The sequence below is a fragment of the Argiope bruennichi genome, chromosome 10 (assembly GCF_947563725.1).
Source record: "Argiope bruennichi chromosome 10, qqArgBrue1.1, whole genome shotgun sequence".
Classification (NCBI taxonomy): domain Eukaryota; kingdom Metazoa; phylum Arthropoda; class Arachnida; order Araneae; family Araneidae; genus Argiope; species Argiope bruennichi.
The window spans coordinates 15,871,327-15,896,652 of NC_079160.1; the positions used below are offsets into that span (position 1 = coordinate 15,871,327).

Here is a 25,326-nt window from a genome sequence, read left to right on the forward strand (position 1 = left end):
CATTAATATATTTCTCCAACAAGTTACTACCAAAACACTGAAAGAATATTTTTATTCATTTCAATTATTACCTATTTTTGGAACAATAATAATTTTTCTAGGCTATTTTTATTATCAAATGCAATTGTTCACTTCAGAATCAATGATATATGAATTCGACTCGTGTAAAATATTTTCATATTTCTACAACTAGATTCTATCAAAATATTCTAAGAAAATTTTTATTCAATTCAATTCTTGTTTATTTGAGGAATAGTGCTCTTCATCTAAGCTATTCTTATTACCAGATGCAGATGTTCTATTAAGAATCAATGATTTGTGAATGCGGTTCGCGTAGAATATTTTCATATTTCTACAACTAGATTCTATCAAAATATTCTAAGAAAATTTTTATTCAATTCAATTCTTGTTTATTTGAGGAATAGTGCTCTTCATCTAAGCTATTCTTATTACCAGATGCAGATGTTCTATTAAGAATCAATGATTTGTGAATGCGGTTCGCGTAGAATATTTTCATATTTCTACAACTAGATTCTATCAAAATATTCTAAGAACATTTTTATTCAATTCAATTCTTGTTTATTTGAGGAATAGTGCTCTTCATCTAAGCTATTCTTATTACCAGATGCAGATGTTCACTTCAGAATCAATGATATATGAATTCGACTCGTGTAAAATATTTTCATATTTCTACAACTAGATTCTATCAAAATATTCTAAGAAAATTTTTATTCAATTCAATTCTTGTTTATTTGAGGAATAGTGCTCTTCATCTAAGCTATTCTTATTACCAGATGCAGATGTTCTATTAAGAATCAATGATTTGTGAATGCGGTTCGCGTAGAATATTTTCATATTTCTACAACTAGATTCTATCAAAATATTCTAAGAAAATTTTTATTCAATTCAATTCTTGTTTATTTGAGGAATAGTGCTCTTCATCTAAGCTATTCTTATTACCAGATGCAGATGTTCTATTAAGAATCAATGATTTGTGAATGCGGTTCGCGTAGAATATTTTCATATTTCTACAACTAGATTCTATCAAAATATTCTAAGAAAATTTTTATTCAATTCAATTCTTGTTTATTTGAGGAATAGTGCTCTTCATCTAAGCTATTCTTATTACCAGATGCAGATGTTCTATTAAGAATCAATGATTTGTGAATGCGGTTCGCGTAGAATATTTTCATATTTCTACAACTAGATTCTATCAAAATATTCTAAGAAAATTTTTATTCAATTCAATTCTTGTTTATTTGAGGAATAGTGCTCTTCATCTAAGCTATTCTTATTACCAGATGCAGATGTTCTATTAAGAATCAATGATTTGTGAATGCGGTTCGCGTAGAATATTTTCATATTTCTACAACTAGATTCTATCAAAATATTCTAAGAAAATTTTTATTCAATTCAATTCTTGTTTATTTGAGGAATAGTGCTCTTCATCTAAGCTATTCTTATTACCAGATGCAGATGTTCTATTAAGAATCAATGATTTGTGAATGCGGTTCGCGTAGAATATTTTCATATTTCTACAACTAGATTCTATCAAAATATTCTAAGAAAATTTTTATTCAATTCAATTCTTGTTTATTTGAGGAATAGTGCTCTTCATCTAAGCTATTCTTATTACCAGATGCAGATGTTCTATTAAGAATCAATGATTTGTGAATGCGGTTCGCGTAGAATATTTTCATATTTCTACAACTAGATTCTATCAAAATATTCTAAGAAAATTTTTATTCAATTCAATTCTTGTTTATTTGAGGAATAGTGCTCTTCATCTAAGCTATTCTTATTACCAGATGCAGATGTTCTATTAAGAATCAATGATTTGTGAATGCGGTTCGCGTAGAATATTTTCATATTTCTACAACTAGATTCTATCAAAATATTCTAAGAAAATTTTTATTCAATTCAATTCTTGTTTATTTGAGGAATAGTGCTCTTCATCTAAGCTATTCTTATTACCAGATGCAGATGTTCTATTAAGAATCAATGATTTGTGAATGCGGTTCGCGTAGAATATTTTCATATTTCTACAACTAGATTCTATCAAAATATTCTAAGAAAATTTTTATTCAATTCAATTCTTGTTTATTTGAGGAATAGTGCTCTTCATCTAAGCTATTCTTATTACCAGATGCAGATGTTCTATTAAGAATCAATGATTTGTGAATGCGGTTCGCGTAGAATATTTTCATATTTCTACAACTAGATTCTATCAAAATATTCTAAGAAAATTTTTATTCAATTCAATTCTTGTTTATTTGAGGAATAGTGCTCTTCATCTAAGCTATTCTTATTACCAGATGCAGATGTTCTATTAAGAATCAATGATTTGTGAATGCGGTTCGCGTAGAATATTTTCATATTTCTACAACTAGATTCTATCAAAATATTCTAAGAAAATTTTTATTCAATTCAATTCTTGTTTATTTGAGGAATAGTGCTCTTCATCTAAGCTATTCTTATTACCAGATGCAGATGTTCTATTAAGAATCAATGATTTGTGAATGCGGTTCGCGTAGAATATTTTCATATTTCTACAACTAGATTCTATCAAAATATTCTAAGAAAATTTTTATTCAATTCAATTCTTGTTTATTTGAGGAATAGTGCTCTTCATCTAAGCTATTCTTATTACCAGATGCAGATGTTCTATTAAGAATCAATGATTTGTGAATGCGGTTCGCGTAGAATATTTTCATATTTCTACAACTAGATTCTATCAAAATATTCTAAGAAAATTTTTATTCAATTCAATTCTTGTTTATTTGAGGAATAGTGCTCTTCATCTAAGCTATTCTTATTACCAGATGCAGATGTTCTATTAAGAATCAATGATTTGTGAATGCGGTTCGCGTAGAATATTTTCATATTTCTACAACTAGATTCTATCAAAATATTCTAAGAAAATTTTTATTCAATTCAATTCTTGTTTATTTGAGGAATAGTGCTCTTCATCTAAGCTATTCTTATTACCAGATGCAGATGTTCTATTAAGAATCAATGATTTGTGAATGCGGTTCGCGTAGAATATTTTCATATTTCTACAACTAGATTCTATCAAAATATTCTAAGAAAATTTTTATTCAATTCAATTCTTGTTTATTTGAGGAATAGTGCTCTTCATCTAAGCTATTCTTATTACCAGATGCAGATGTTCTATTAAGAATCAATGATTTGTGAATGCGGTTCGCGTAGAATATTTTCATATTTCTACAACTAGATTCTATCAAAATATTCTAAGAAAATTTTTATTCAATTCAATTCTTGTTTATTTGAGGAATAGTGCTCTTCATCTAAGCTATTCTTATTACCAGATGCAGATGTTCTATTAAGAATCAATGATTTGTGAATGCGGTTCGCGTAGAATATTTTCATATTTCTACAACTAGATTCTATCAAAATATTCTAAGAAAATTTTTATTCAATTCAATTCTTGTTTATTTGAGGAATAGTGCTCTTCATCTAAGCTATTCTTATTACCAGATGCAGATGTTCTATTAAGAATCAATGATTTGTGAATGCGGTTCGCGTAGAATATTTTCATATTTCTACAACTAGATTCTATCAAAATATTCTAAGAAAATTTTTATTCAATTCAATTCTTGTTTATTTGAGGAATAGTGCTCTTCATCTAAGCTATTCTTATTACCAGATGCAGATGTTCTATTAAGAATCAATGATTTGTGAATGCGGTTCGCGTAGAATATTTTCATATTTCTACAACTAGATTCTATCAAAATATTCTAAGAAAATTTTTATTCAATTCAATTCTTGTTTATTTGAGGAATAGTGCTCTTCATCTAAGCTATTCTTATTACCAGATGCAGATGTTCTATTAAGAATCAATGATTTGTGAATGCGGTTCGCGTAGAATATTTTCATATTTCTACAACTAGATTCTATCAAAATATTCTAAGAAAATTTTTATTCAATTCAATTCTTGTTTATTTGAGGAATAGTGCTCTTCATCTAAGCTATTCTTATTACCAGATGCAGATGTTCTATTAAGAATCAATGATTTGTGAATGCGGTTCGCGTAGAATATTTTCATATTTCTACAACTAGATTCTATCAAAATATTCTAAGAAAATTTTTATTCAATTCAATTCTTGTTTATTTGAGGAATAGTGCTCTTCATCTAAGCTATTCTTATTACCAGATGCAGATGTTCTATTAAGAATCAATGATTTGTGAATGCGGTTCGCGTAGAATATTTTCATATTTCTACAACTAGATTCTATCAAAATATTCTAAGAAAATTTTTATTCAATTCAATTCTTGTTTATTTGAGGAATAGTGCTCTTCATCTAAGCTATTCTTATTACCAGATGCAGATGTTCTATTAAGAATCAATGATTTGTGAATGCGGTTCGCGTAGAATATTTTCATATTTCTACAACTAGATTCTATCAAAATATTCTAAGAAAATTTTTATTCAATTCAATTCTTGTTTATTTGAGGAATAGTGCTCTTCATCTAAGCTATTCTTATTACCAGATGCAGATGTTCTATTAAGAATCAATGATTTGTGAATGCGGTTCGCGTAGAATATTTTCATATTTCTACAACTAGATTCTATCAAAATATTCTAAGAAAATTTTTATTCAATTCAATTCTTGTTTATTTGAGGAATAGTGCTCTTCATCTAAGCTATTCTTATTACCAGATGCAGATGTTCTATTAAGAATCAATGATTTGTGAATTCGGTTAACGTATAATATTTTTATATTTCAATTACTAGATTCTATCAAAAAATTCTAAGAACATTATTATTCAATTCAGTTATTATTTATTTGAAGAATATTACTATTTTTTTCGATTGTTCTTATTACTAGATGCAAATGTTCACTTAAGAATCAATGATTTGTGAATTCGGTTAGCTTAAAATTTTTCATATTTGCTCCTCTGAAGACAGGTAGTTTTCTAACAAACTGCACCACGGAGTGGTGCCAATAACATTTTTCAATAATTTTTTATCTTTTGATAATAAAATTAGAAAGGGAAGATGACTATTGAAATATGTAATTAAAGTTTAGCTTATTTTCTTTTTCTTTTTTTATACTACAAATACAATATCGTAATAAATAGGAGAAAGACAATTTTGGGTTACAAAAACTTTTGATGGTATGATTTAAATTTATTTATTCGTTACATAGTAATAAAGAAAGGAATGATTTAAGATACCGTGGTTCAATCATTTTACAAAAATTATTAAATTCTCAGAATGGATATTTTTATTTATTATGAAATAATGATTCACTTAAATGCTTTTTTTTTTTTTTGCAAATATAAATTTGAAAACACAGAAAATTGATTGGACCGAATTTAGGTTGTAAATTGCAAAAACAGCATTTCATCCAAATTATTGACTTTTTAGGTTGTTCAATATTAATGTGTAATACATATATAATTTTAAAATTCACCTCATCATTTGATAAGACCGGAGAACCCGAATTTAATTGAATAAATCAAAACAAATTATAATGCCAGCAACTTAAAAAATGTATATATTATGAAATAAAAGTGAAAATTACAATTCTATTTCAGAAAAAATTTCCAAAGAAAGCATCTTTATTAATTTTAATTTTAATATTGATGAAAGCATGCGATTGAATATATTGATGGCTGAATTTGAATTTTTTAATAATATTAAGAACTAATTGTCCCAAATTGTGTATTACATAACAAAAAAATCATTAAAAATATAGAAAATATTAGACAGAGGTGAAACTGATATTATAAAAAAGATAAGTTTTTGAGTTTTTAGTGCAAAAACAATTTCGTGAGATAATAGTTTTGGAAGATATGATAGTCAATTTCTATAGATAAGTTATAGCAATTACTCATTTTGTAAGGGCTAAGGCAATTTTCGCACTTGGTTATATTTTGTTCGACGTCTGCTTCCTAATTTCCTAAAGCATTTCTATTGAAATTTACAATGTCATTAATTAGCAAATCATTGAAGTAAAGTTTTATAAACGTTTGATAAAGCACTTTGAAACTTTCGTATAGCAGTTTAATTACATTTGATTATTGCCAACCGACAATATGTAATAAGAGAAATTTCTGTGCCATGCACATTAGACTTGTGTATATATATATATATAGATAGATAGATAATCTGTAACAATTTAATGAGAAGAGAGTTGCGCATTATATCATTATATATTTTTTAGCCTTCAATAGGATCCATTTCATTTAAAAATAACTTAGTCAACAAAAAAATTAGTTCAAAAATTTTATACATAAAAAGGATTAATAAAATATGAAACTTCGTCAGTCAAAATGATGTATCATAAAATTTTCCTTTAAAACTGAAGATACTTTATTTTTTTTATAGTGTCATTTCAATTGTGCTTATAGAAATCTTTCTACAACCCTGAAAATCGCGAAATCACGTGTTATTTCTCTCTAAGTACAGAATTGCCCGTAGGTTTTGTTATATTTTGATGTTTATTCACTTCAATTCATAGCGATAATACAGTTATTTCGAATATCTTTGGTTTTTAAAACAAATGAGATATGATTTATATGCAGCTGCCAATAAGATTATGAAAATAATACTAACTCTACTCTTGTATATCTTATTTGACGCTTCTCCTCTTCTGTCATGTTGGAAGGATCTTCCAGATGATACCTGAAATGAGATGCATTCAATTAGATTACAAAAAAATTAGATCGTGACAACAGATGGTTTCAAAAATGCATCAAGAAAAGTATAAGTGAATATATGAAAATATGAAGGCATATATCAATCTATATAAATAAAATTGAAATATATAAATATTTTTATCCTTATAGAAAGGCAATTTATTGATCAAATTATTCTTCCAATTTCATTCACAAATATTGTGAAGAAGAAGAAAGCTTACAAAAAATACAATGAGAATTAATTAAATGATTAATATTTTTATTAATTAAAAACTATTTTTTCATTGCACAAACGCTATATTGCACAATCATACCCCAGATTTGTAAAGTAAAATAAATTTAAAATAGTAAAAACATGAGAAAAAGAATATTTCATTAAGATTTATTCTTTCTCACTGAAATCTAAACCAGCTGGAGCGATTTAACCAAAAGGTTCTTAAATATTCTCTAATAAGTGTATTATATCTCTCACACCGTATAAAAGGTAAACCTTGGGTAAAGGTCACGAATGCCTTACATGATATTGGTGAACAATAGTTACGAAATATTGATATTTTCAGCGAATTTAGCATTTTTATTTATTCTATCACATGACCCCTAGAGATTTTTTTATCGTTTAATCATTGGTATGTGTCTAATAATATACGACAATTAAATTTATTTAAGTAATATTTTTTCCCAAGCAATTGAAACCAAAATTAACCACAAAACCACAATTGTAATCACAAATTCATATACCAAATTTGATATATTTAAGTCACTGTGTTTTTGCGTTATCGCGTTTATATGTTTGTGAAAGTACAAACCGACAGAAAGACAGCCTCTTGACGGATTTGACTCCATATTTCATAGATATCTAGCCTTTAGATGTTAAATATGCATACGAAATTTTACCCATTTAATTCTTTTCGTTTTGTAGTTATTATTTTAATTTATATCCGTATAGCCGAACAGACGAACTTCTGAATGAATTTCGCTCACAATTTAATGGATATTTATGAATTTGGTCTAAAGACCATGTATCAAAATAACTCAAAGAGTTTTTGAGTTTTCTTTGTCACAAACAGACAGATAAAAATGGAAGGCAGACAGACGAACTAATCTACAAAAAATTTGTTCTTCGAAATTGGGGAGGTCTAAAGCGTAGATATTCATAGAATCTCGAATATGATTGATTTGACGATTAAAATGCTTTCTCTATACTTCGTATAAGAGAAAGTAAAAATGTTTAACCTGAAAATTATTTTGATATTACTTCAAAATTAATTCAAAAGATTACTTTCTTTTAAGGTTTTTTTAATTTTTAACTTATTTTTGCACCATTCTTTGTGGAATTGCTTTTTTTTGTGTGTGTGAACATAACAGAACATATCTTTGGTGAAACAGAGTTTTTAATATACGGTTAAGTATAAAGATACAGGCAATGGAAAAAATTTACATAGAGTGAAATATTTTATATGAGAAAATTTTATATAATAAATATTTAATATACTGATTTATTTGATAGTTTTAAATTTTCTCTTTAAATAGTTTTTACAAGTTCAAAGTTTGCTTATAAACATTGAAAAATAAGCAAATTATTAATAAAAATTTCATAATTGTTGATTAAATAGATAATCTCTTTAATAAAAAAAACATGAAAATAATTTCATTCAGTCATTGGAAGCAAAGTATATCAGTTGGTGAACTCGTAAGTAATAACACAGAAAAGGATGAAACTAAAAATAAAATTCCTATAAAAATTCTTGAAGAACACCGCATTTATGAAAAGCAGTAAGGAAAATAACTATTTAAGCTACATTTACGTTTGGACAATCGCTTACGAAGAACAGTCCATAATCAGATGACAAGGATATCTTAAAGGGCAGAACAAGATTGAAAAACAATAACAACAAAACGGATTCAAGATGAATTGTTGTCCCATTCCCTTTCCTACTCCTATTTTCCAAGTATTACGCCATTTCGATGAGGTCACATTACTTCTTATTGCACCCAGTCATTGTTTCAGCATATCATGTGAGATCAGAATTTGAGCCTCATTTCAATATAAAAACCCGCGACTTACTTGAGGTGTTTTTTAACTTCTCGTGGTAAAGCTTCTGGGGAACGAGATCCAGAACGACTACGCCTGCAAGAAAAGAGAATCGGTTCATGAATTCATGAACTTGTTCAAGGATAGTTTCTTAAAATTGCGTGAAAGGCATAAAAGTTAGCGCATCTCTTACCTTCTGTGCTTCTTCCTGTGTTTAGGGGGTGCTTCTGATTCAGTATCGGCTCCTGAATTCACATACCTAGAAAGGTATCATTCTTATAATTGATCGTTTTTAAATATTGTGAAACTTTGTGCCTTAAACTTATAAATCACATTTTTTTTGTATATGCAAAATATTTACAGCTTAACATCGTTTTTTCAGAAAGACGTAGGCTGAAACTGCATTTTGAAATTTTATTATAAGGAAGATATATTAAACATCAATTACATGTATTCTTAAGTTAAAACAAAAATTGTAAAAGGATGAGTGAAAGTATTTTTAAATGAATGATAAATACTTTAGTCTTTCATCATCAGACCTCAGTAACTCATCGTGTTGATAAGAAATTTTAAGAAATGATTAAAATTTTTTATCAATATTGAAATAATTAGATTTTTCTTCTCATTTTACTTATTACATATAATTTTAAAAAATTATATTCCTTAGTGTATAGTGATCTAGATTTCTTCTCTATTCAGTATGCAGATTTTTTTGAATACTGAGAGATAAAAGGATCATTTAATACGTTGACTACCATGTGACTCGCATGTGATTCACACCTATTATCTAATTGTACAGAACCATCTATTTAAATGATCTGTCTATCTAAATTTCCTCTTTTCTACTATAATTAAGAGAGAGCAAAGGAGGGATCGTATGATTTGATAGATGATTCAAATATCAAACGTGAGTAATGACATTGCCCGTGTTAAAGATCTTACTTTGGCTTTTCAGGAACACATTCGGAACTCGATACTTTTTTATGGACATGGATGCTTGTCCTCAAAGAGATCAGTGAGTCAATGTCATGTTGAGAAGAAGAATACTTATCAGATGGATTGGGCAGACATGTCTCTATATCTAAATTGTAATGAATATCTGATTCACTCTTACGAAAGCATTTGAAGTTCATCACCAACCTTCAAAACTTCATTATTGTAAGCTTGGAATCCATTATTCTAGGACTCAAATTTTCTATCAACGAAAGGACATTGCGTAATCTTAATGGCATCTTAGTGTTGTAAATTTGGGATCGATTGTCATCGGATACAAATTCATCGCCTACAGAAGGACATCGTCTACAATTATGAGATTCGATTCATTTGCAGTTTGAACATTTAATTAACACGAATATTTAATTTGGACAATCATGTGAGTGCTTATGAAACTTACCGAAAATCATAAGTACCATGATTATCGTTTCACTATTCTTACAAAGTAAAATTTTCAAAATGTAAAATTCTTTTTCGGAAAATCTACAGGATATGCAGGGTTTTTTGTTTTTGTTTTGTTTGTGTGTGTGTTGAGCACGTGCGTATTTTAGATTTAAAAAATATGCACTCACCCGCTTTTCCTTCCTGACAAATCCCTGACGACGGCACTCTGCAGCCTGTGGAAGTAAAAGAACAATATTAAGCTTAGGAGGGAAATAAATATTAAGGTATAATCAAATTTTTTTTCTTTTTTTTTGCATGTGAAAATGCACAAGGAAAGAAATTCTTAAAATGTTTTTCGAATGAATTACCATTAAAATTAAACGAAATATTATTAAATAGTAAAACATTTATGCCGGCGTCCTGGCATAGGGGTAGCGCGTCTTCCCCATCATTTGGGCGTCCCAGGTTTATTTCTGTTCTTGTTCATGGTTGTTCATTTTCTTCTGTGTTCTATTTGTGAGGTGTGTGAATGTGCCCTCTTGTAAAAAGGGGTTGTGCAAGCGAAAGTGACACATAAAATAGCTAAGTCGTACTCTTGTCACTAGTTGGAGCTACTGAAAAAACAGGAGACGCTCACTCGGCTCAAATCACTGACAGATCTGTCAGAGAGCTTATAAAGTGCCGTAAGCAACAACAAAACATTTATTTCTTATATCGCTAATTTGCCGATTGATAAAACTGCATCATTACAAAAGCGTTTTCTTTAAAATTTCAGTTTAATTTTATTGTGTATTTAAATTTATTTCCATAAACACAGGGGCCACGGAAATTTCTCTAAATTCATTTTTTTCCAAATTATTAGACACTTGAATGTTTTGTAAACTTCTATGCAAATATATAACTAATAGCAGGTAGTCATTAATGGTTGAGAACAAGTATTAAGTAGGCAAAGGTGCTCGATTAAGATCAATGAAATTCTCTTAAAAGCATTCAAAATAGCTTTTCAATTTGATGAATCGACGCTAGAAATATTTACTTTTGTAATTGCGGTGCTTTCAAAAAATAATTTTGAAAAACACTATTCGCATAAACAATATTTTCCGCTTCTAAAACATTAATAATCTCATTTAATAATCTTCTAAAACATTTCTTCACATAATCTTCTAAACATTTCTTTAATAATCTTCTAAAACATTTCTTCACATAATAAACTTCTAAAACATTTAATAATCTCAGTTTCTTTTTAAACTTAAATAATACATTTTAAATTTATTAATAAAAGAAATATTTATTTATTATATATTTTTCTGACGGATTGTGAAGGCATTTACAAATAAAATAATAATAATAAATGCCTATATATGTTTGGAGTTAAGTAACAGTGTGCAGTACTTAAATTCGATAGTTCAAAGTGATAGAATATTTCTGTTGAACGACAATAAGAATATTATGAAACTTTTCTAAATAAAACTGGGACGTTCTTAACAATGAAAATTGTTAAAATTTCTTTATTTAGAAAGTAAATAAAGGGAATCTTTTTGTAAGTCAATTTTATATCTCATGGAAAATTTAAGGCATATAAAACGAATTGCTTATTTTAATTATAAAACAGTAGGAGAATATTTCTCTCTTAAAATATTTGTTCTTTTATGGCAAATCGAATATGTATTGTGCTGAGAGAATTTTCAAGCTCTTAAACACAAATCGGTAATTACTCTTAGAAATAATAATAATAAATCAATACTCTTAGAAAAAATAATTCTACATAAAATTACTCCAAAATTACCACAATATATGAGCTTAGGTTTAATAACTGCAGTAAACTTATTTTAATATAAATATGCTATTAACAAAAATTTCAAAAAATATTGAATGTCGTACAATTTGAAAATCTTATATATTATATTTTGCATGATAAATTAATTGTAAAGATTAATACTATTGCGGAGAGTAAATAAAAATAGGTTTAGCAGATGCATAATATTAGTGAAACTGTTGCATAAGAAATTCATAGGATTGTAATGAATAGAATATGTTTTATGCGTACCGAAATTTGAAAAAAAAAATGTTTTTAGAAAATATCAAAACACTATCTTTCTATGATAAAACCTTCGGTTAGATTCAATGTTAAATGATAATTTATAGATTCTCGACTTTTCAGAACTATACAAATTACACATTTCTGCAATGAGTGAAATGTTCCCCATTTTATTAGTCTAAAATTGAAAAAAAAATCAATTTTTTTAATGTTTCCTGTCTTTTTTAATAATTTCGAAGATCAATGTGAAAACAAATCAAATTGCACTAGCATAAAGCACTTCTTCACGTTGGTAAATTTAGTCTAAACTTGAAACAGATCATTGATTTTTGGTATAAAGATTATTAATTTAACTCTAACTTCATTTTCCCAGCTTGCTGCACTTACTAGTGTATCTATTGAAGATAGCGAGGACCGCACTCGCAATGTTTGGGTTCGCAGCCGAGCCAAGGCCACAAGATAAAAGTAATCACTCGTGTCTCGTAGCTGTTATCCGGCTTATAAGGCTTCACCACACTAGTATCGTTTTTACAATGCACATGGATGGAGAGCTATAACTCCAAAAATTATCCTTCTACTTCTTGCCAGAAATAAGTGAATTCACGGGGACTCTACGCCACTGGGGTGGTAGTAATGAACGTTGTCGTTTCTTCCATCTATACATTCATGTCGAATCATTTCGGGCAGTCTCTCCAATCTTCTTTCCTAAAGATTTACTAGTTTTCTAGTCTTCCTAAAGTCAGAAACTTCTGCTCTGTAACTGTATGAAGATTCAACTGGCACGATTAAGCATTGGAATAGCATTTGGCAGAATATAAGTTAGATTATATATTACTTTACAATCCATGCAATGCCATTTCAGACTTTTTTATTTCGCTGAAAACACATTTTGGAGTGCCATCAGCCCATTGGCGCTCAGAGATCAGTTTAAGAAATCAAAATTCATCTGAGTCACGAGGTCAAATATTGTTTGAGGATTACTGTTATTACTCTAAAATACATCGCATAAGCTAAAACGAAGACTTATATTCAATGAAAATACAGAAAGTAGCGACTTACGCAGTGTCGTGTTCCTTACGCTGCTCTTGTATTTTCCGCCACTGAGATTCTGATTCCACGAGGCGGTATTCCGACCTTCGACTGAGGGATGAAAAAAAAAGTATAGTCATTATCATTTTTAATACAAAATGTATAAATATAAGCTCAGGATATGCCATGAAATATAAATGAGAGCAAAAATTGAATTCCTGTATGAATCTTATAATAGTTGAAATTATATGTGAAGGATTATTATTTTGTAATCAAATATGTATAAGTTTTGCGTAAAATTTTTATATTTTTACAGTTTATTGCATGCTTTCTAATTTTTATTTCATTTTGCAATTAGAATAGAAAGTTCATGGATTTGCATGTAAAGTTCATTTCTTTTCTTCAAGGAATTTTAAAAATTACTTAGGCGTTCTAATTCTGTATTCTTTAAAAAATTTTCTCCTCTTTTTAAATTAAAAATACAACACATTCTCTCTCAGAGAGATGTTAGTCGAAAGATGCCTTTGATTGCAGCGCCAATGCCCATCCAAACATCAGTCTGCTAAACGGAAGTTGAAAACTCTTATAATGCTGTGGTTAGTAGAAAACCAACCAGAAAAATATAATGGAGCTGTTTTTATGAAAAAGGTGTCATGCATTGATAATTAACTAAAATATGTTTGACTGATTAGGTATGTTTTAGAAACATTGCTTTGACCTATTTTGTTGATTGCGAGATACAAGATGTGGACGAAAATGGGGAAATACCTAGTAAACACCCATGTTTACTTGGGAATACGGTGTATGAAAACAAATAGTACTCATCTTCTTGATATGAATAATATAGGTTCTGTATGTTTGCCAAGGAAATATTGTAACAAACTTCCTGAAAAATATTAGAAAGTTTTGATAATGGTGATAGTGGTGGATAGCGATCACGTGCTTCCCTCTTCAGTATAGACTACAAAGGTTCAATAATACTAATGTCTTGTGGTTTTGTACTGTGGTGTGTGATACTAATGTCTTGTACTGTGGTGATCAAGGGAGATGTGAAAAATTATTTTCGTGCTCAAGAAACCAATTCTGGACTATGTGAGTTGCGTCAACAAGCGCTTTGTCGTCTTGGAAGACAACATCACTACTGAAAAACAAAGTTTGTATCTTAGGAGCACCTGATCCGCCAAAATGCACATTATCCTTGGCTGTAATGAGCCTTTTCAGAGTAATCATGTTGCCCATTGAAAACCATAACATAGTTGCGATCAAGGACCCCAGCCATGTTTCACTCTTGGCAACGAGCAGTTTATATCAGTAAGATTTAGAATATCTATCTGCCAAACGTAATCTCGGCTAGAAGTAGGAAATTGTGTGTTAAGTCTCATCCAATAAAATGACTATCTGCCATTGCTCCATAGTCAACGTTTTAAACTTAACTCCTTTTTTTTCCTATTACAAGCATTATTATCACTGATGAATGGTTCTCGAATTGCAGCTCAGCCAAAAACATTTTGTTTATGGAAATACCTTTAGCTTGTTTTGGTGCTCGCAGGGTTTGTAAGCACGATATTAATTTCATTAATAAGTTTTGAAGTCGTGTGTGTGTGTTTGTTTTTTCGTCATAATCCTCCTTAATGATTATCTGCAACGATCACTCAACTTACATTTTTGTCAGTGCTGTGATTTAGCGGACAATGCTTCTCCACTTTTCAAGTATGCAGATAAAATTTCAAAACTGTACATCTTGAAACACTAAACACTTCAGCTACCTTGCTTATAGATGCCTACCATATGTCCAACAATTTGCACACATTCGAAATACGTTAACTCGGACAATTGCAATTTCACAGAACAGTGTCCAGCCAACAATTAAATTGCGCAGGGTTATTTAGAACACTCTATTGGTTGCGTCAGTAGACGGAAACACCAGTGCTGTTGATTATAATAAATATTTCCTTTCAAGCATGCATTTCACGAGGTGTTTCCATATTTTTACCCTCCTTTTGAATATAGCCCGTATAATGAGCTAGAAAGGAATAGCTTTTGCTGTATAACATCTTGATATTGCTTGAAGTATTATCTTAATAAGAAGACTTTTTACTCACTTAAATGATCGCCATATTTATCCAACATTGTATAAAAAAATTTTGGCCTGTGTCCGTGGTTACAATTGAGAATGAAGGAATAACGTGGGGGACATTTTGGGAGTTGATAAAAGAAAACGATAAAATGCTAACGAAGCTATTGTATCTTGCCTGTCTAGAAATGCTTTTCATACCTCAATGGTCAATTAGAAAAATTCTATAAACACAAAGTCAAGAAACTTTGATTTTATAATTTCCGCAATTTTAATATTCCGACAACTTTTCGAAAGTTCTTTTTTTAGAATTGCAATTAAGAGTTACAAGAAAGCAATCATAAAAACAGTTGTGTTAAATTTACTGTAAGAAATAAATTTCAAGAGTTTGCTGTTTACTAAAAAATTGCTTTTTGTAATGTTGATAAACAAATTCATTATCTTACCTTCGCTTGCGCTGCCTACTCCTGTGACGCTGGGAATCAGACTCACTGCCACTTTCTTGACCTCTGTCAAATAAGTAAGTATTAAAATATTACTTCATTTAGGATGAAGAAAAAGGGGAGACAAAAAAGTATCAGGAATAGTACAACAGAAATAAGTTGAAAGAATCAGGCCGTGGATTAAATGTCATTTCTTTAGACCAATTAAAATTTCAAATTTAAGTTCTTCATGACGTTTATTTATGTTTTTTAAGTTTCATTTAAATGACGTTTGTTGTATGATAATCAATGGAAGTATTTATTCTCTTTATTTTTTTATGTAAATACACAATAATAGTGTATATTATCGTAGTGAATGAATTGTCCTTGAAGTGAACCGAGTATACATCTAGACAGATTCCTTCAGCCATTTGAATCCAAAATGTGTCAAACATTAACAACTTTCATGTCAAGATCAGATGTAAAATTTAATTCATCTAATTTGTCGAATTAAGAATTTGTCACTTTCCCATAACCGAAAACAGATATACCAATGTACCGTCAACCCTTTGAAGGTTTTGGTCTAAAATGTAATACCTCTATAATTTTGGTGATACAAATATGCGATAAATTTCTTCTGTATTACTCATGTTTCCGATTTATCGTATCCGCATGCTTGACAGAAATCGGCAATTTTGTTGCATAGACTGCTCATATGATTTCATCCTTTCAGCTAGTTATCAATTTTTAGTTTCTTGCTAATTTTTCTTCTGATACCAGAATAGTGTTTTTAAGGTACCGAGTTCACAGATGAGCCTATTTCTAAGCAGAGGGAATGTTCTCCTTGAAAATTTCTCACATATTCTTCAAGATTGCGAATGGCATTGGTGAACGATAGTTATGAAATACAGGTGTATAGCGTGAATCCAACAATTTTAGTGCATCTATCGCAAGAATATGTACTTTAGACGCTTTTTTGATGACAAATTGACACTAAAATTTGAAACAAAACTATCATTACATATAAATCTTGGGTAGACAGAGGAGGTCTAACATAACATTGGAGTACAATAGTGGCAAAATATGAACCTTTGGGATGAATGGAGTTATTTTACTAAATCCATCGGGTGACATTGGTGAACGATAATTACGAAATACCGATGTATGGCGTGAATCCAACAATTTTAGTGCATCTATCGCAAGAATATGTACTTTAGACGCTTTTTTGATGACAAATTGACACTAAAATTTGACACAAAACTACCATTACATATAAATCTTGGATAGACAGAGGAGGTCTAACATGACATTGGAGTACAATAGTGGCAAAATATGAACCTTTGGGATGAATGGAGTTATTTTATTGAATCCATCGGGTGATCCTTGGCGAGTGTTTTGGCGATTAATCTCTGCCATACGATTAATAGTATCAGAAAATTGAATTCATTCTTTCTACTCGTTTTACTCCACTGATTGAAACAAAACTTTAATACAGAATTTTACTTGTAATCACAAAATTGCAAATCAAATTTGATACATTTAAGTCACCGTTTTTTAATTATCACATTTACATGCTTCCGAAAAGACTGACCGACATACTGTCAACCTCTTGTTGGATTTGGCTCAAAATTTGACACGTATCTACAATTTAGAATTTAAATTTGTGTATCGAATTTTATATATCTAGTTCTCTTTGTTTTGTGGGAATCGAGTTCCATTATATTCGAACAATTGGATAGACAGATTTCCACTAAATGGGTTTTGCCCAAATTTGATAGGAATAAACAAATTTGGTATTCAGACAGTATACTAAATTTCATCCATCTAGCTCAAAATATTTGTAAGAACTGATAATGATAAAAAGAAATAATGAAAATGCATAGCACAGTTGCCTAACGCTTCTGAAATAATATGTGTGTATAGTTATATTAAGATTTGAAGGTTAAAAAGTCTGAAGCCATTTAGAACAAGCTACATAAAATATTAAATTGGATAACTTAACTACTGTAAATCCTGATGAGTCAGCTAGTCACTGAAGGCGGCTAGTTTAAAATAAAAATATTTCATGTTAAAATACCTAAGAAATCAAATTATAAATATTTTCCTTAGGTTCGAAATAAAAATTGCGCTAAAGATCTCCAATCAATCGGGTAGCATAGTTTCATTATGCTTAATATTGTTTTGAACAATTTTTACATCTATTTAAACAATTCATTTTACCTACAAATATGATTATCTTTAACACTCACATCATTCTTTAATTTACTGTTCATTTTGAGATTTATAGAAAGGGGAAAGAGAGTATACCTCCTTCTAGAAGATCGGGAACCTCTGGAAGACCTGGACACCTCGCTTTCGTTGTCTGAACTGCGGTGGCTACGGCGAGATCTGAAAGAAGAATGCGTGTCATTTTATATTTACATATTTTTTATAAAATGTTTAAAGTGCAAAAGGGGCTTTATGCTCACTATTCATTTTATAAGCAACTCTCAACAAAATGTATTTCCAATAGTATCGATGTTTTCTAATGAAAATGAATTTTTTAAAACGATAAAACTATTGAACATTCGCTTGCAAAAGAAAGGGGTAGGATTTGATTGTTATACTAACAGAGAGGTAAAGAATTTTTGCGACAATTACTCTTTAAATTTTCGAACAAATCATACCGAACTCTTGTGATTGATTAACAGTGATTTAAAATATATCCCTAATGTCAAACGAAAGTTAAAACCCAGCAGAGGAGAGAAAAACCCAACCCAGGAATTGCTTATACAAGTGATGCTCCTCCTCTTTTCTACAAATGGTCACAATGTATGATTATTTTCTTGTTATTAACAGAAGATTAAGATATGTGACTGATGTTCACCCAGCATTAATGGTGATTTTTAAATCCTCACCTATATGGAGGAAAATCACCATATAGATAACCCGATTTCTCGCTTTTCTAGAAGATTTAATAATGATGTAGGTTCGAGTTTCAACTATTTCAATAACGGGACGTAATTCTTATGAAAGGGTGTGGGGACCGTGATTATCTTGTGCCTTAAGGATCCTCTTTATTGTCAGTTGATGTTGTGAATATTAAATTCAGATAACCCCCAATACCCAGGCAGAGCAGAGGTAACTCGTAAATTGTGAATATCGAAGTGGGCGGTAATAAATTTAAGATGTCAATAAAAGGGAACATTTTTTTAGTCTTGTTTAGACTGTATTCAATGAAAAAAAATGGGGCAAATTTATCCCAACTTTTGAAACTAAATCCATTTTTCTTCCATTTAACTATGGATAAGTGTGATTAAATTTTTTAAGATGCACACAATAAAGAAAACTTTGAATTATAAAAATGATAAAATTGGTAGAGTGGGAGTTAAATAACAATCGAAAAAGCATATTTAAATTGCAGATAACAACTAAGTTTCAAAAATAACTAGTTTAGATCAAATTTAAAGTAAATTTGGAGTTACCTTCTACCTACACTATCCGCTGAGCTGGACCTCCGACTGCGACTGCTGCCAAAAAGGCCTCTGAAAAGGAAAAAGTGAAACATCTTATTTAAAGAAAGTCCTTATGTTTAATTTTGAGTGTACAGCTAATCGCAAATTTATGAAATAAAACAAGAAAATTAACATATTTTCAAATTTAAAAGTAAATAAGTGCATAAATGAAACCATTTATCAACCAAATTTCTGGAAGTGTTGATTATGTTGCGTTACGATAGTTGAAAACAATAAATAAATAGCATCGATTAATTCAATCCGAAATTCGCTAATATTGAATTATTCTGGAAGTTATTATATATGTGGTAAAATCCAATGAATATAATAAAGCTTGATTTTAAAATTATATTCTAATTTTAACAGCATATTTATAGATTCTTTGAGAAACACTTACAATTCGTAAGTGCGATTAAAGTCGTAAATGTGCGGTTATAAAGTATACAAAAAATCGAAAGACTAAACATTAATTGCGAATTACAAGAATGTGATAATTAAAACATAAAAAGGTTTGAAAATACCGAACGGCGTTTTCTTTTCTATTCTTTGTGGCGCGAGATTAGTTAATTAAAAGTAAGAAACCAGACGATAAATAAGTAGCGGCATCTAAATGTGACGTAACTACATAGAACACAAAGCGAAAATCAAAAAGCATGTTACGTATTTTAGCATTACTCCAGTATCTTTAAAATATGTCCATTACATTTTTTTTTGATAAATTAAATTTTCCTCAATTTTAATAAAAAAACTGTTTTGTCAATTTTTGTAATTTGACTAAATCTTAATGTTGTTATATTCGATCGACAATTGATGGTGAAATAAAAAATTACTACAGAAAGTTTTTTCTCTTTATATAAGATCATGAAAGGTCTGTAGTCAACGTAGAATATCATTAATAATAACAAGTGTTGAATTTATTTACCGACATTCAATATCCGATTCATGACCGAGATGCTTGTAAAATGGCATCAATTATAAGATTAGTTTATAAGCATTAACCACAACTGTTTGGAAGAAACACAAGGGTTATTTTAGACAGCTGCCATCAGTTTGATCCATTGACAGATGAAGAAAACGATACCTGAGCTTGCACCTAAACTTCTCTCCAAACTTCTTCATCACTTAATAGTCAAACTTAATAGCTTGACTTAATAGTCAAACCACCGCAGCCATTTGAATATTACCTCTGTGATAATCGTATGTCAAATATTAAGTCATCAAATTATTAACAGAAAATAGACCATACCTTTGATTGGGATCTTCCCATGGAGCAATGTCTGTAGCCACACTTTGCAGGGATAGAGATTCTGAGAGAGCAGCAGGCGTGGAAACAGACCGATACAGGGGATTCCTGCTTGAGATATGCAGAATATCAGAGATACAGGAAAAGATCAGGAAAATTACACCAGTACCAATAATATCAATGCCAATATACTAGATATAATTTCAATTATACCAATCCTAATATACTTATCACACCAATGTCAATATACCAATTATACCAGTACTAATATATCTATTATATCAATATATTGGTAAAATTGTGTACTTAGCATTAAAATATTCTTATTCAGTAAACTAAAATAGAGAAAACTCTAATGTTGGTAAATTGTCAAATATAAATTTGTAACTTACAAAGCAAACGAATTATATAAAAAAAACTCACGAAAGAGGGAAAAAACATAGATGAGAATAGGTGAAAAGATCCACGATAGAAATAAATATAATTCATGAATTCTGAATTCAGAAGAATTAAAAATTTTTCTTTCAGTGATATAAATATAAATACTCAAAAAATTGTATTCATTTTTTAAAGTCCATATCACATGTACTTAAAAAAGTAATACATCTCAACAAAATTTCGCAGGCGTCAGATAAGATTCCTTATTAATATTAATATCAAATACAGATATATAAAGCAAAAGGGAATGGTCCTCGTAAACTTTTTCACACAACAATCTAATTAAATGTGTTAATCTAGTGAACGCTTTACAAGTCACATACAATAGTCATGAAATATTAACTTTTGGTGTGAATTCAGCATTATTAGCGAATCTGTTACTTGATCTTTGACGAGTTTCTTGGTGATTCATCCCTGGCAGACGATTAATAGTATCCAAATATCGAATTTATGTTTTAGATGCATTTTTTCCAACTGATTGAAACAAAGATTTGGCTCAGAACTAAACTTGTAGTCACAAAATCATATTCTAAATTAGATAAATTTCATTCACTGTTTTTGATAAATGGCGTTTACATGTTTCTAGAAGTACAGACCGAAAGCCGGTGAATCCTTATTGTATTTGGCTCAAAATTTGATAGACATGTACAATTTGGATGTTAAATCTGTGTACCTGTTTTTAACCATCTCGTTGTTTTCTTTTTGTAGTCATCATGTTAACATATATTCGAAAAATTGGGCAGTAAGACTCCCATAGAAAGGATTTTGCTCAAAACTTGAAAGAAATCTACAAATTTGATGTAAAAACGATAGACCAAATTTTATCCGTCTATTTCAAAGCATTTTTGAATTATCTTTGTCACAGACAAATAAACGATAGACATAAGCCACAAATGTGTTTTGGGAATTCAGGAACATCTTCAGGGAAAATCTCAAGTTCTAATTTTTTGATGATTACAATATTTTTTCTATATTTCGTATACAAGAAAGTAGGAACTCATATTACTTTTGGCGCACCCCACCCTCCATTTTTATTTTGAAGCAAAACATCTATAACATTTTGCATATAATCTTCGTAGCAAAATGCATTAATAAATGTTGATACTGAAATCGATGTTATTTTAGTATTTCGGGAGAAAGAAATAATTTTGTATAGGAGGCTGCAAAAAGTTTCATCCTTTCTTTTCAACTCTTTTGAAAGTTAACGGTTAAGTAATAAAGAGCATTTTTCTCCCTCCATCACTTCTATGCTGCAAGAAAGAAGAGAGAACTCACGGAGGTGGCTCGGTACGGGTGAGGTAAAAATCATCCTTCGTGTTTCCCTGGATGCTCTTCTTGAAGGCTTCTTTTTCTTCAATGTCCGCTGTAAAGAATAAGCAACCATTTCAATAAGCATACATTTCAGTAAAGTAAAATTCATCTAATCTTACATTATAATATTAGTCGCCTCAGGTGAATAAATGTTTCGTCAGGAATATTAGTCATATTTGTTTTAGGATAAACCTTAAGATATAACTTCATGTCCATAATTCCCCAAAATTGTTTCCTATTAAAATCGCGTTATTTAAACTATCTTACTGAAGTTCTGTTTATTGTGTATATGAACCTTTGTCATGGAGACAATCTCATAAAGCCAAAAGGTTGTTTAAAACGAAAATATTTGGTTCATCTACTAAATATCATGTTTGTATCATGTATCTAAATATCATGCATGTATGTATCATCTCACGAAAATATTTGGTTCTACCTTCTAAATATCATGATTTTATAACTTCACCTTTTGGTCTGTCTTGTAACATACAAAGTTATTAAACATTATATATATATATATTAAACAGAATCCTGCTTCCTTAGTTTTCAACCATGGAAAACATCATGTAACTAAATATCTGACGAAACAATGAAAATGGTTTAAATTTCAGAACACTATTAGACTATTGTTAAAGAAACGCAAAAAATATTTTTAAAATGCCAAAATTGAGCAAAAATTCCCAGGATTATTAAATTAGTATTATAAAAAAGACAATTTCTTTTATATTTTAAAACGGTATAAAATTCAGTATTTGTGCAGTGATATTTTCAGAGGTTATCACCGAAAAATGCCATAATTCAGCTTATTTTTTAATTCATTAAAATTCTTATTAAAATTTCAAAAAAAAAAAATCACTCCGCAGAGCACATTCCCACCAACAAAAGTATAACTGGTAACTCAAGCTCAAACGGTGTGGCTTAAAGAGCTTAACACACACACACACACTATTCTTCGTATATAATCTGACCCATACACATGCTCACGTACACATTCCTTTTTATTATTAGTATAGATTAGACTCATTTTGTCTTCGAATTAAGGATTTTTTTCGTGACCATAGTAACTAGATAAAGAGCTTACCATCTGTAGGTCTCTTTTGAAATCTCCTGCTTGGGACACGAAGAATAGGCGGAGGAGGCCTCCGAATGGTCTCACTGCGCATCTGTTGTTCCGTACGACCACTAAAAAAATAATACAAACATGAAGTTTTCCAATTTTGTAGAATAAGTATTTTTAATCTTCAATCTTTAAATCCCTTTTAGATCATCACTCAAAGCTGTTTTACTGTTTTCAATATCTCATTCAATTTCTATTAATAATCTTTTCTACTCGGAGAATGTGCGATTCAATTAGCAGTCAATGGAATACTTGTAATGCTTTTGTATTCCGTTTAATTTTTTATATCGAATCTATAAGCCGGTAAGTAGTTTAATTTTATATTTTGTAATCATAAAATTTGAACAATTCAAGGCACATGAACAAAACAGTTCAAGTTTTAAGTGTTGTAGTGGCAATAACGGTCTATTATTTGAATTGAATTTTTTATCGTCGATTAAAGTTAAAATTATGTAGAATTATAAATGGAATATGTTTTTTTAAACATGCTTTACATATTTCTGGAATTTTTGTAAATTTGAAAGGAAATAATAAGTTTTCGTATATTGTAATAACTTATTTAAGGATACTTTTTCCAGAAAATATTTTTAATGCAAATTAATCAATGTGGGCTCTTTCGGATGTCTTTCTTTTCTAATTTCCTTGATTCACGGATATTTCCGATAGTCTTAAATATATATTTATCCATGGAAATATAATTCTAATTATTTCTACATGGTTATTAAAATAACAAGGATGCTTTATGACTGTTCTGCCTTAATTTTCAATAAATCTCGTCACGTTTAATATTTTTTAAAGGCTTTTAGCTTTTCTTATACTTCCACGGAAATGTAACATTATATACATTTAAATTTTTAGAGCGAAAAATTATTAGCATTAAAGCGAGAATAAGTTGACTGCTGAAATAATTTTTTTCCCGACAGCATAATTACTAAGATTTTATTTTTTCTGTTAAAGTAAAGTAAGGCATACCTTATAAGAACACAAAATTAATTAAGTTTAAGCTGAAGAGGTTAAAAAATAATAATAAAATATTCGAAGATATCATGGTTTTAGAGATAAAAAGTTCAGAGAAAATATTTTTTTTCCTTCCAGAAATATTTTCTAAACTTTAAACTCTTTAAAAGCCTTATTAATCATTCGATAACATTAAGGCACATTTTATAAAACAAATCATTTTAAAATTGCAAGTGCTTTTTGAGAATTATGGAAGGAGAAACATTTTTTAAATTGAAGAGAAAGAATTAATGGTATTTTCACCCACCAGGTGTCACTACCTATTTCTAAGATTGACATGAAATGATTACCTATATCTGTACTTGGAACCAAGGCGAAATATCTGTAGAGGGTTACCCGTCATGTCTTTCACTTGAGTTAACCTGTGGAAAAAGATAAAGTAATTAGTTTATAATCATCTCTATTTATGTATCATTTTGTTTACTATTTAATTGATTTCTATAGAAAATCTAATTTGTGTCTTTTGATAATAGCAGACAGTACAACTTAGCAACATTGTTGTACTGCTTTCTTTTGCTTGGCGTTTGATACGTGTGATACATCATTTCCGTTTATACATCCGATAAAATTTACCTCTTTTAAATGTAAGAAAACACTTGTTTTTATTATAAATTAACTCTGAAAGTTTAGTTTATAGTTAGAAAATAGGAGAAATTATCTCACAGATTATTTTGTAATGTGTTACAAAAAGATAATATTAATTGTAGTTAAGTATTTCCTATATGTGTAAGCGAAAATAATTACCTGAAGAACGCATGATGCTCGATGCAGCACTTCCACAGGTACTCGCAGGCCTCTCGAGAGGAAGCCAAAAACACGTACGTCGTCTCGTCGTTCTGAAAAAGAAAATACCGTAAGTTTCGAATCGCTAGTCCAAAATATCGTTTCGTGATAATGTTTTAAATTTAATACTAATGCTTTCTTTTCTTTGGCTTGATTGTATCAGAATATATAGCGAATTTTACTCTATGTAATTTACAGAAAAAAACGAAATAACTAACAATATTATCATGTAATAAAAACTAAAGTGAAAATTCTGTTTTGTAATTAATGTAAAAAAAAAGCAAT

General features: G+C 29.5%; 1 protein-coding gene across 1 annotated transcript in view; it reads right to left on the reverse strand.

Moving 5' to 3' along the window:
- The window catches only part of LOC129988271 (band 4.1-like protein 4), a 98,555-nt gene that overhangs the window by 2,475 nt on the left and 70,754 nt on the right, over positions 1 to 25,326 (reverse strand). The window contains exons 10-22 of the mRNA XM_056096458.1: positions 25,003 to 25,094; positions 24,549 to 24,620; positions 23,206 to 23,306; positions 22,089 to 22,176; positions 20,379 to 20,483; positions 19,103 to 19,162; positions 17,946 to 18,026; positions 15,663 to 15,725; positions 13,173 to 13,253; positions 10,264 to 10,308; positions 8,892 to 8,957; positions 8,732 to 8,794; positions 6,584 to 6,652 (exon numbers count right to left, since the gene is read on the reverse strand). Coding sequence (XP_055952433.1) covers positions 6,584 to 6,652; positions 8,732 to 8,794; positions 8,892 to 8,957; positions 10,264 to 10,308; positions 13,173 to 13,253; positions 15,663 to 15,725; positions 17,946 to 18,026; positions 19,103 to 19,162; positions 20,379 to 20,483; positions 22,089 to 22,176; positions 23,206 to 23,306; positions 24,549 to 24,620; positions 25,003 to 25,094 — 986 coding nt within the window. The remainder of the gene's footprint in view (positions 1 to 6,583; positions 6,653 to 8,731; positions 8,795 to 8,891; positions 8,958 to 10,263; positions 10,309 to 13,172; positions 13,254 to 15,662; positions 15,726 to 17,945; positions 18,027 to 19,102; positions 19,163 to 20,378; positions 20,484 to 22,088; positions 22,177 to 23,205; positions 23,307 to 24,548; positions 24,621 to 25,002; positions 25,095 to 25,326) is intronic.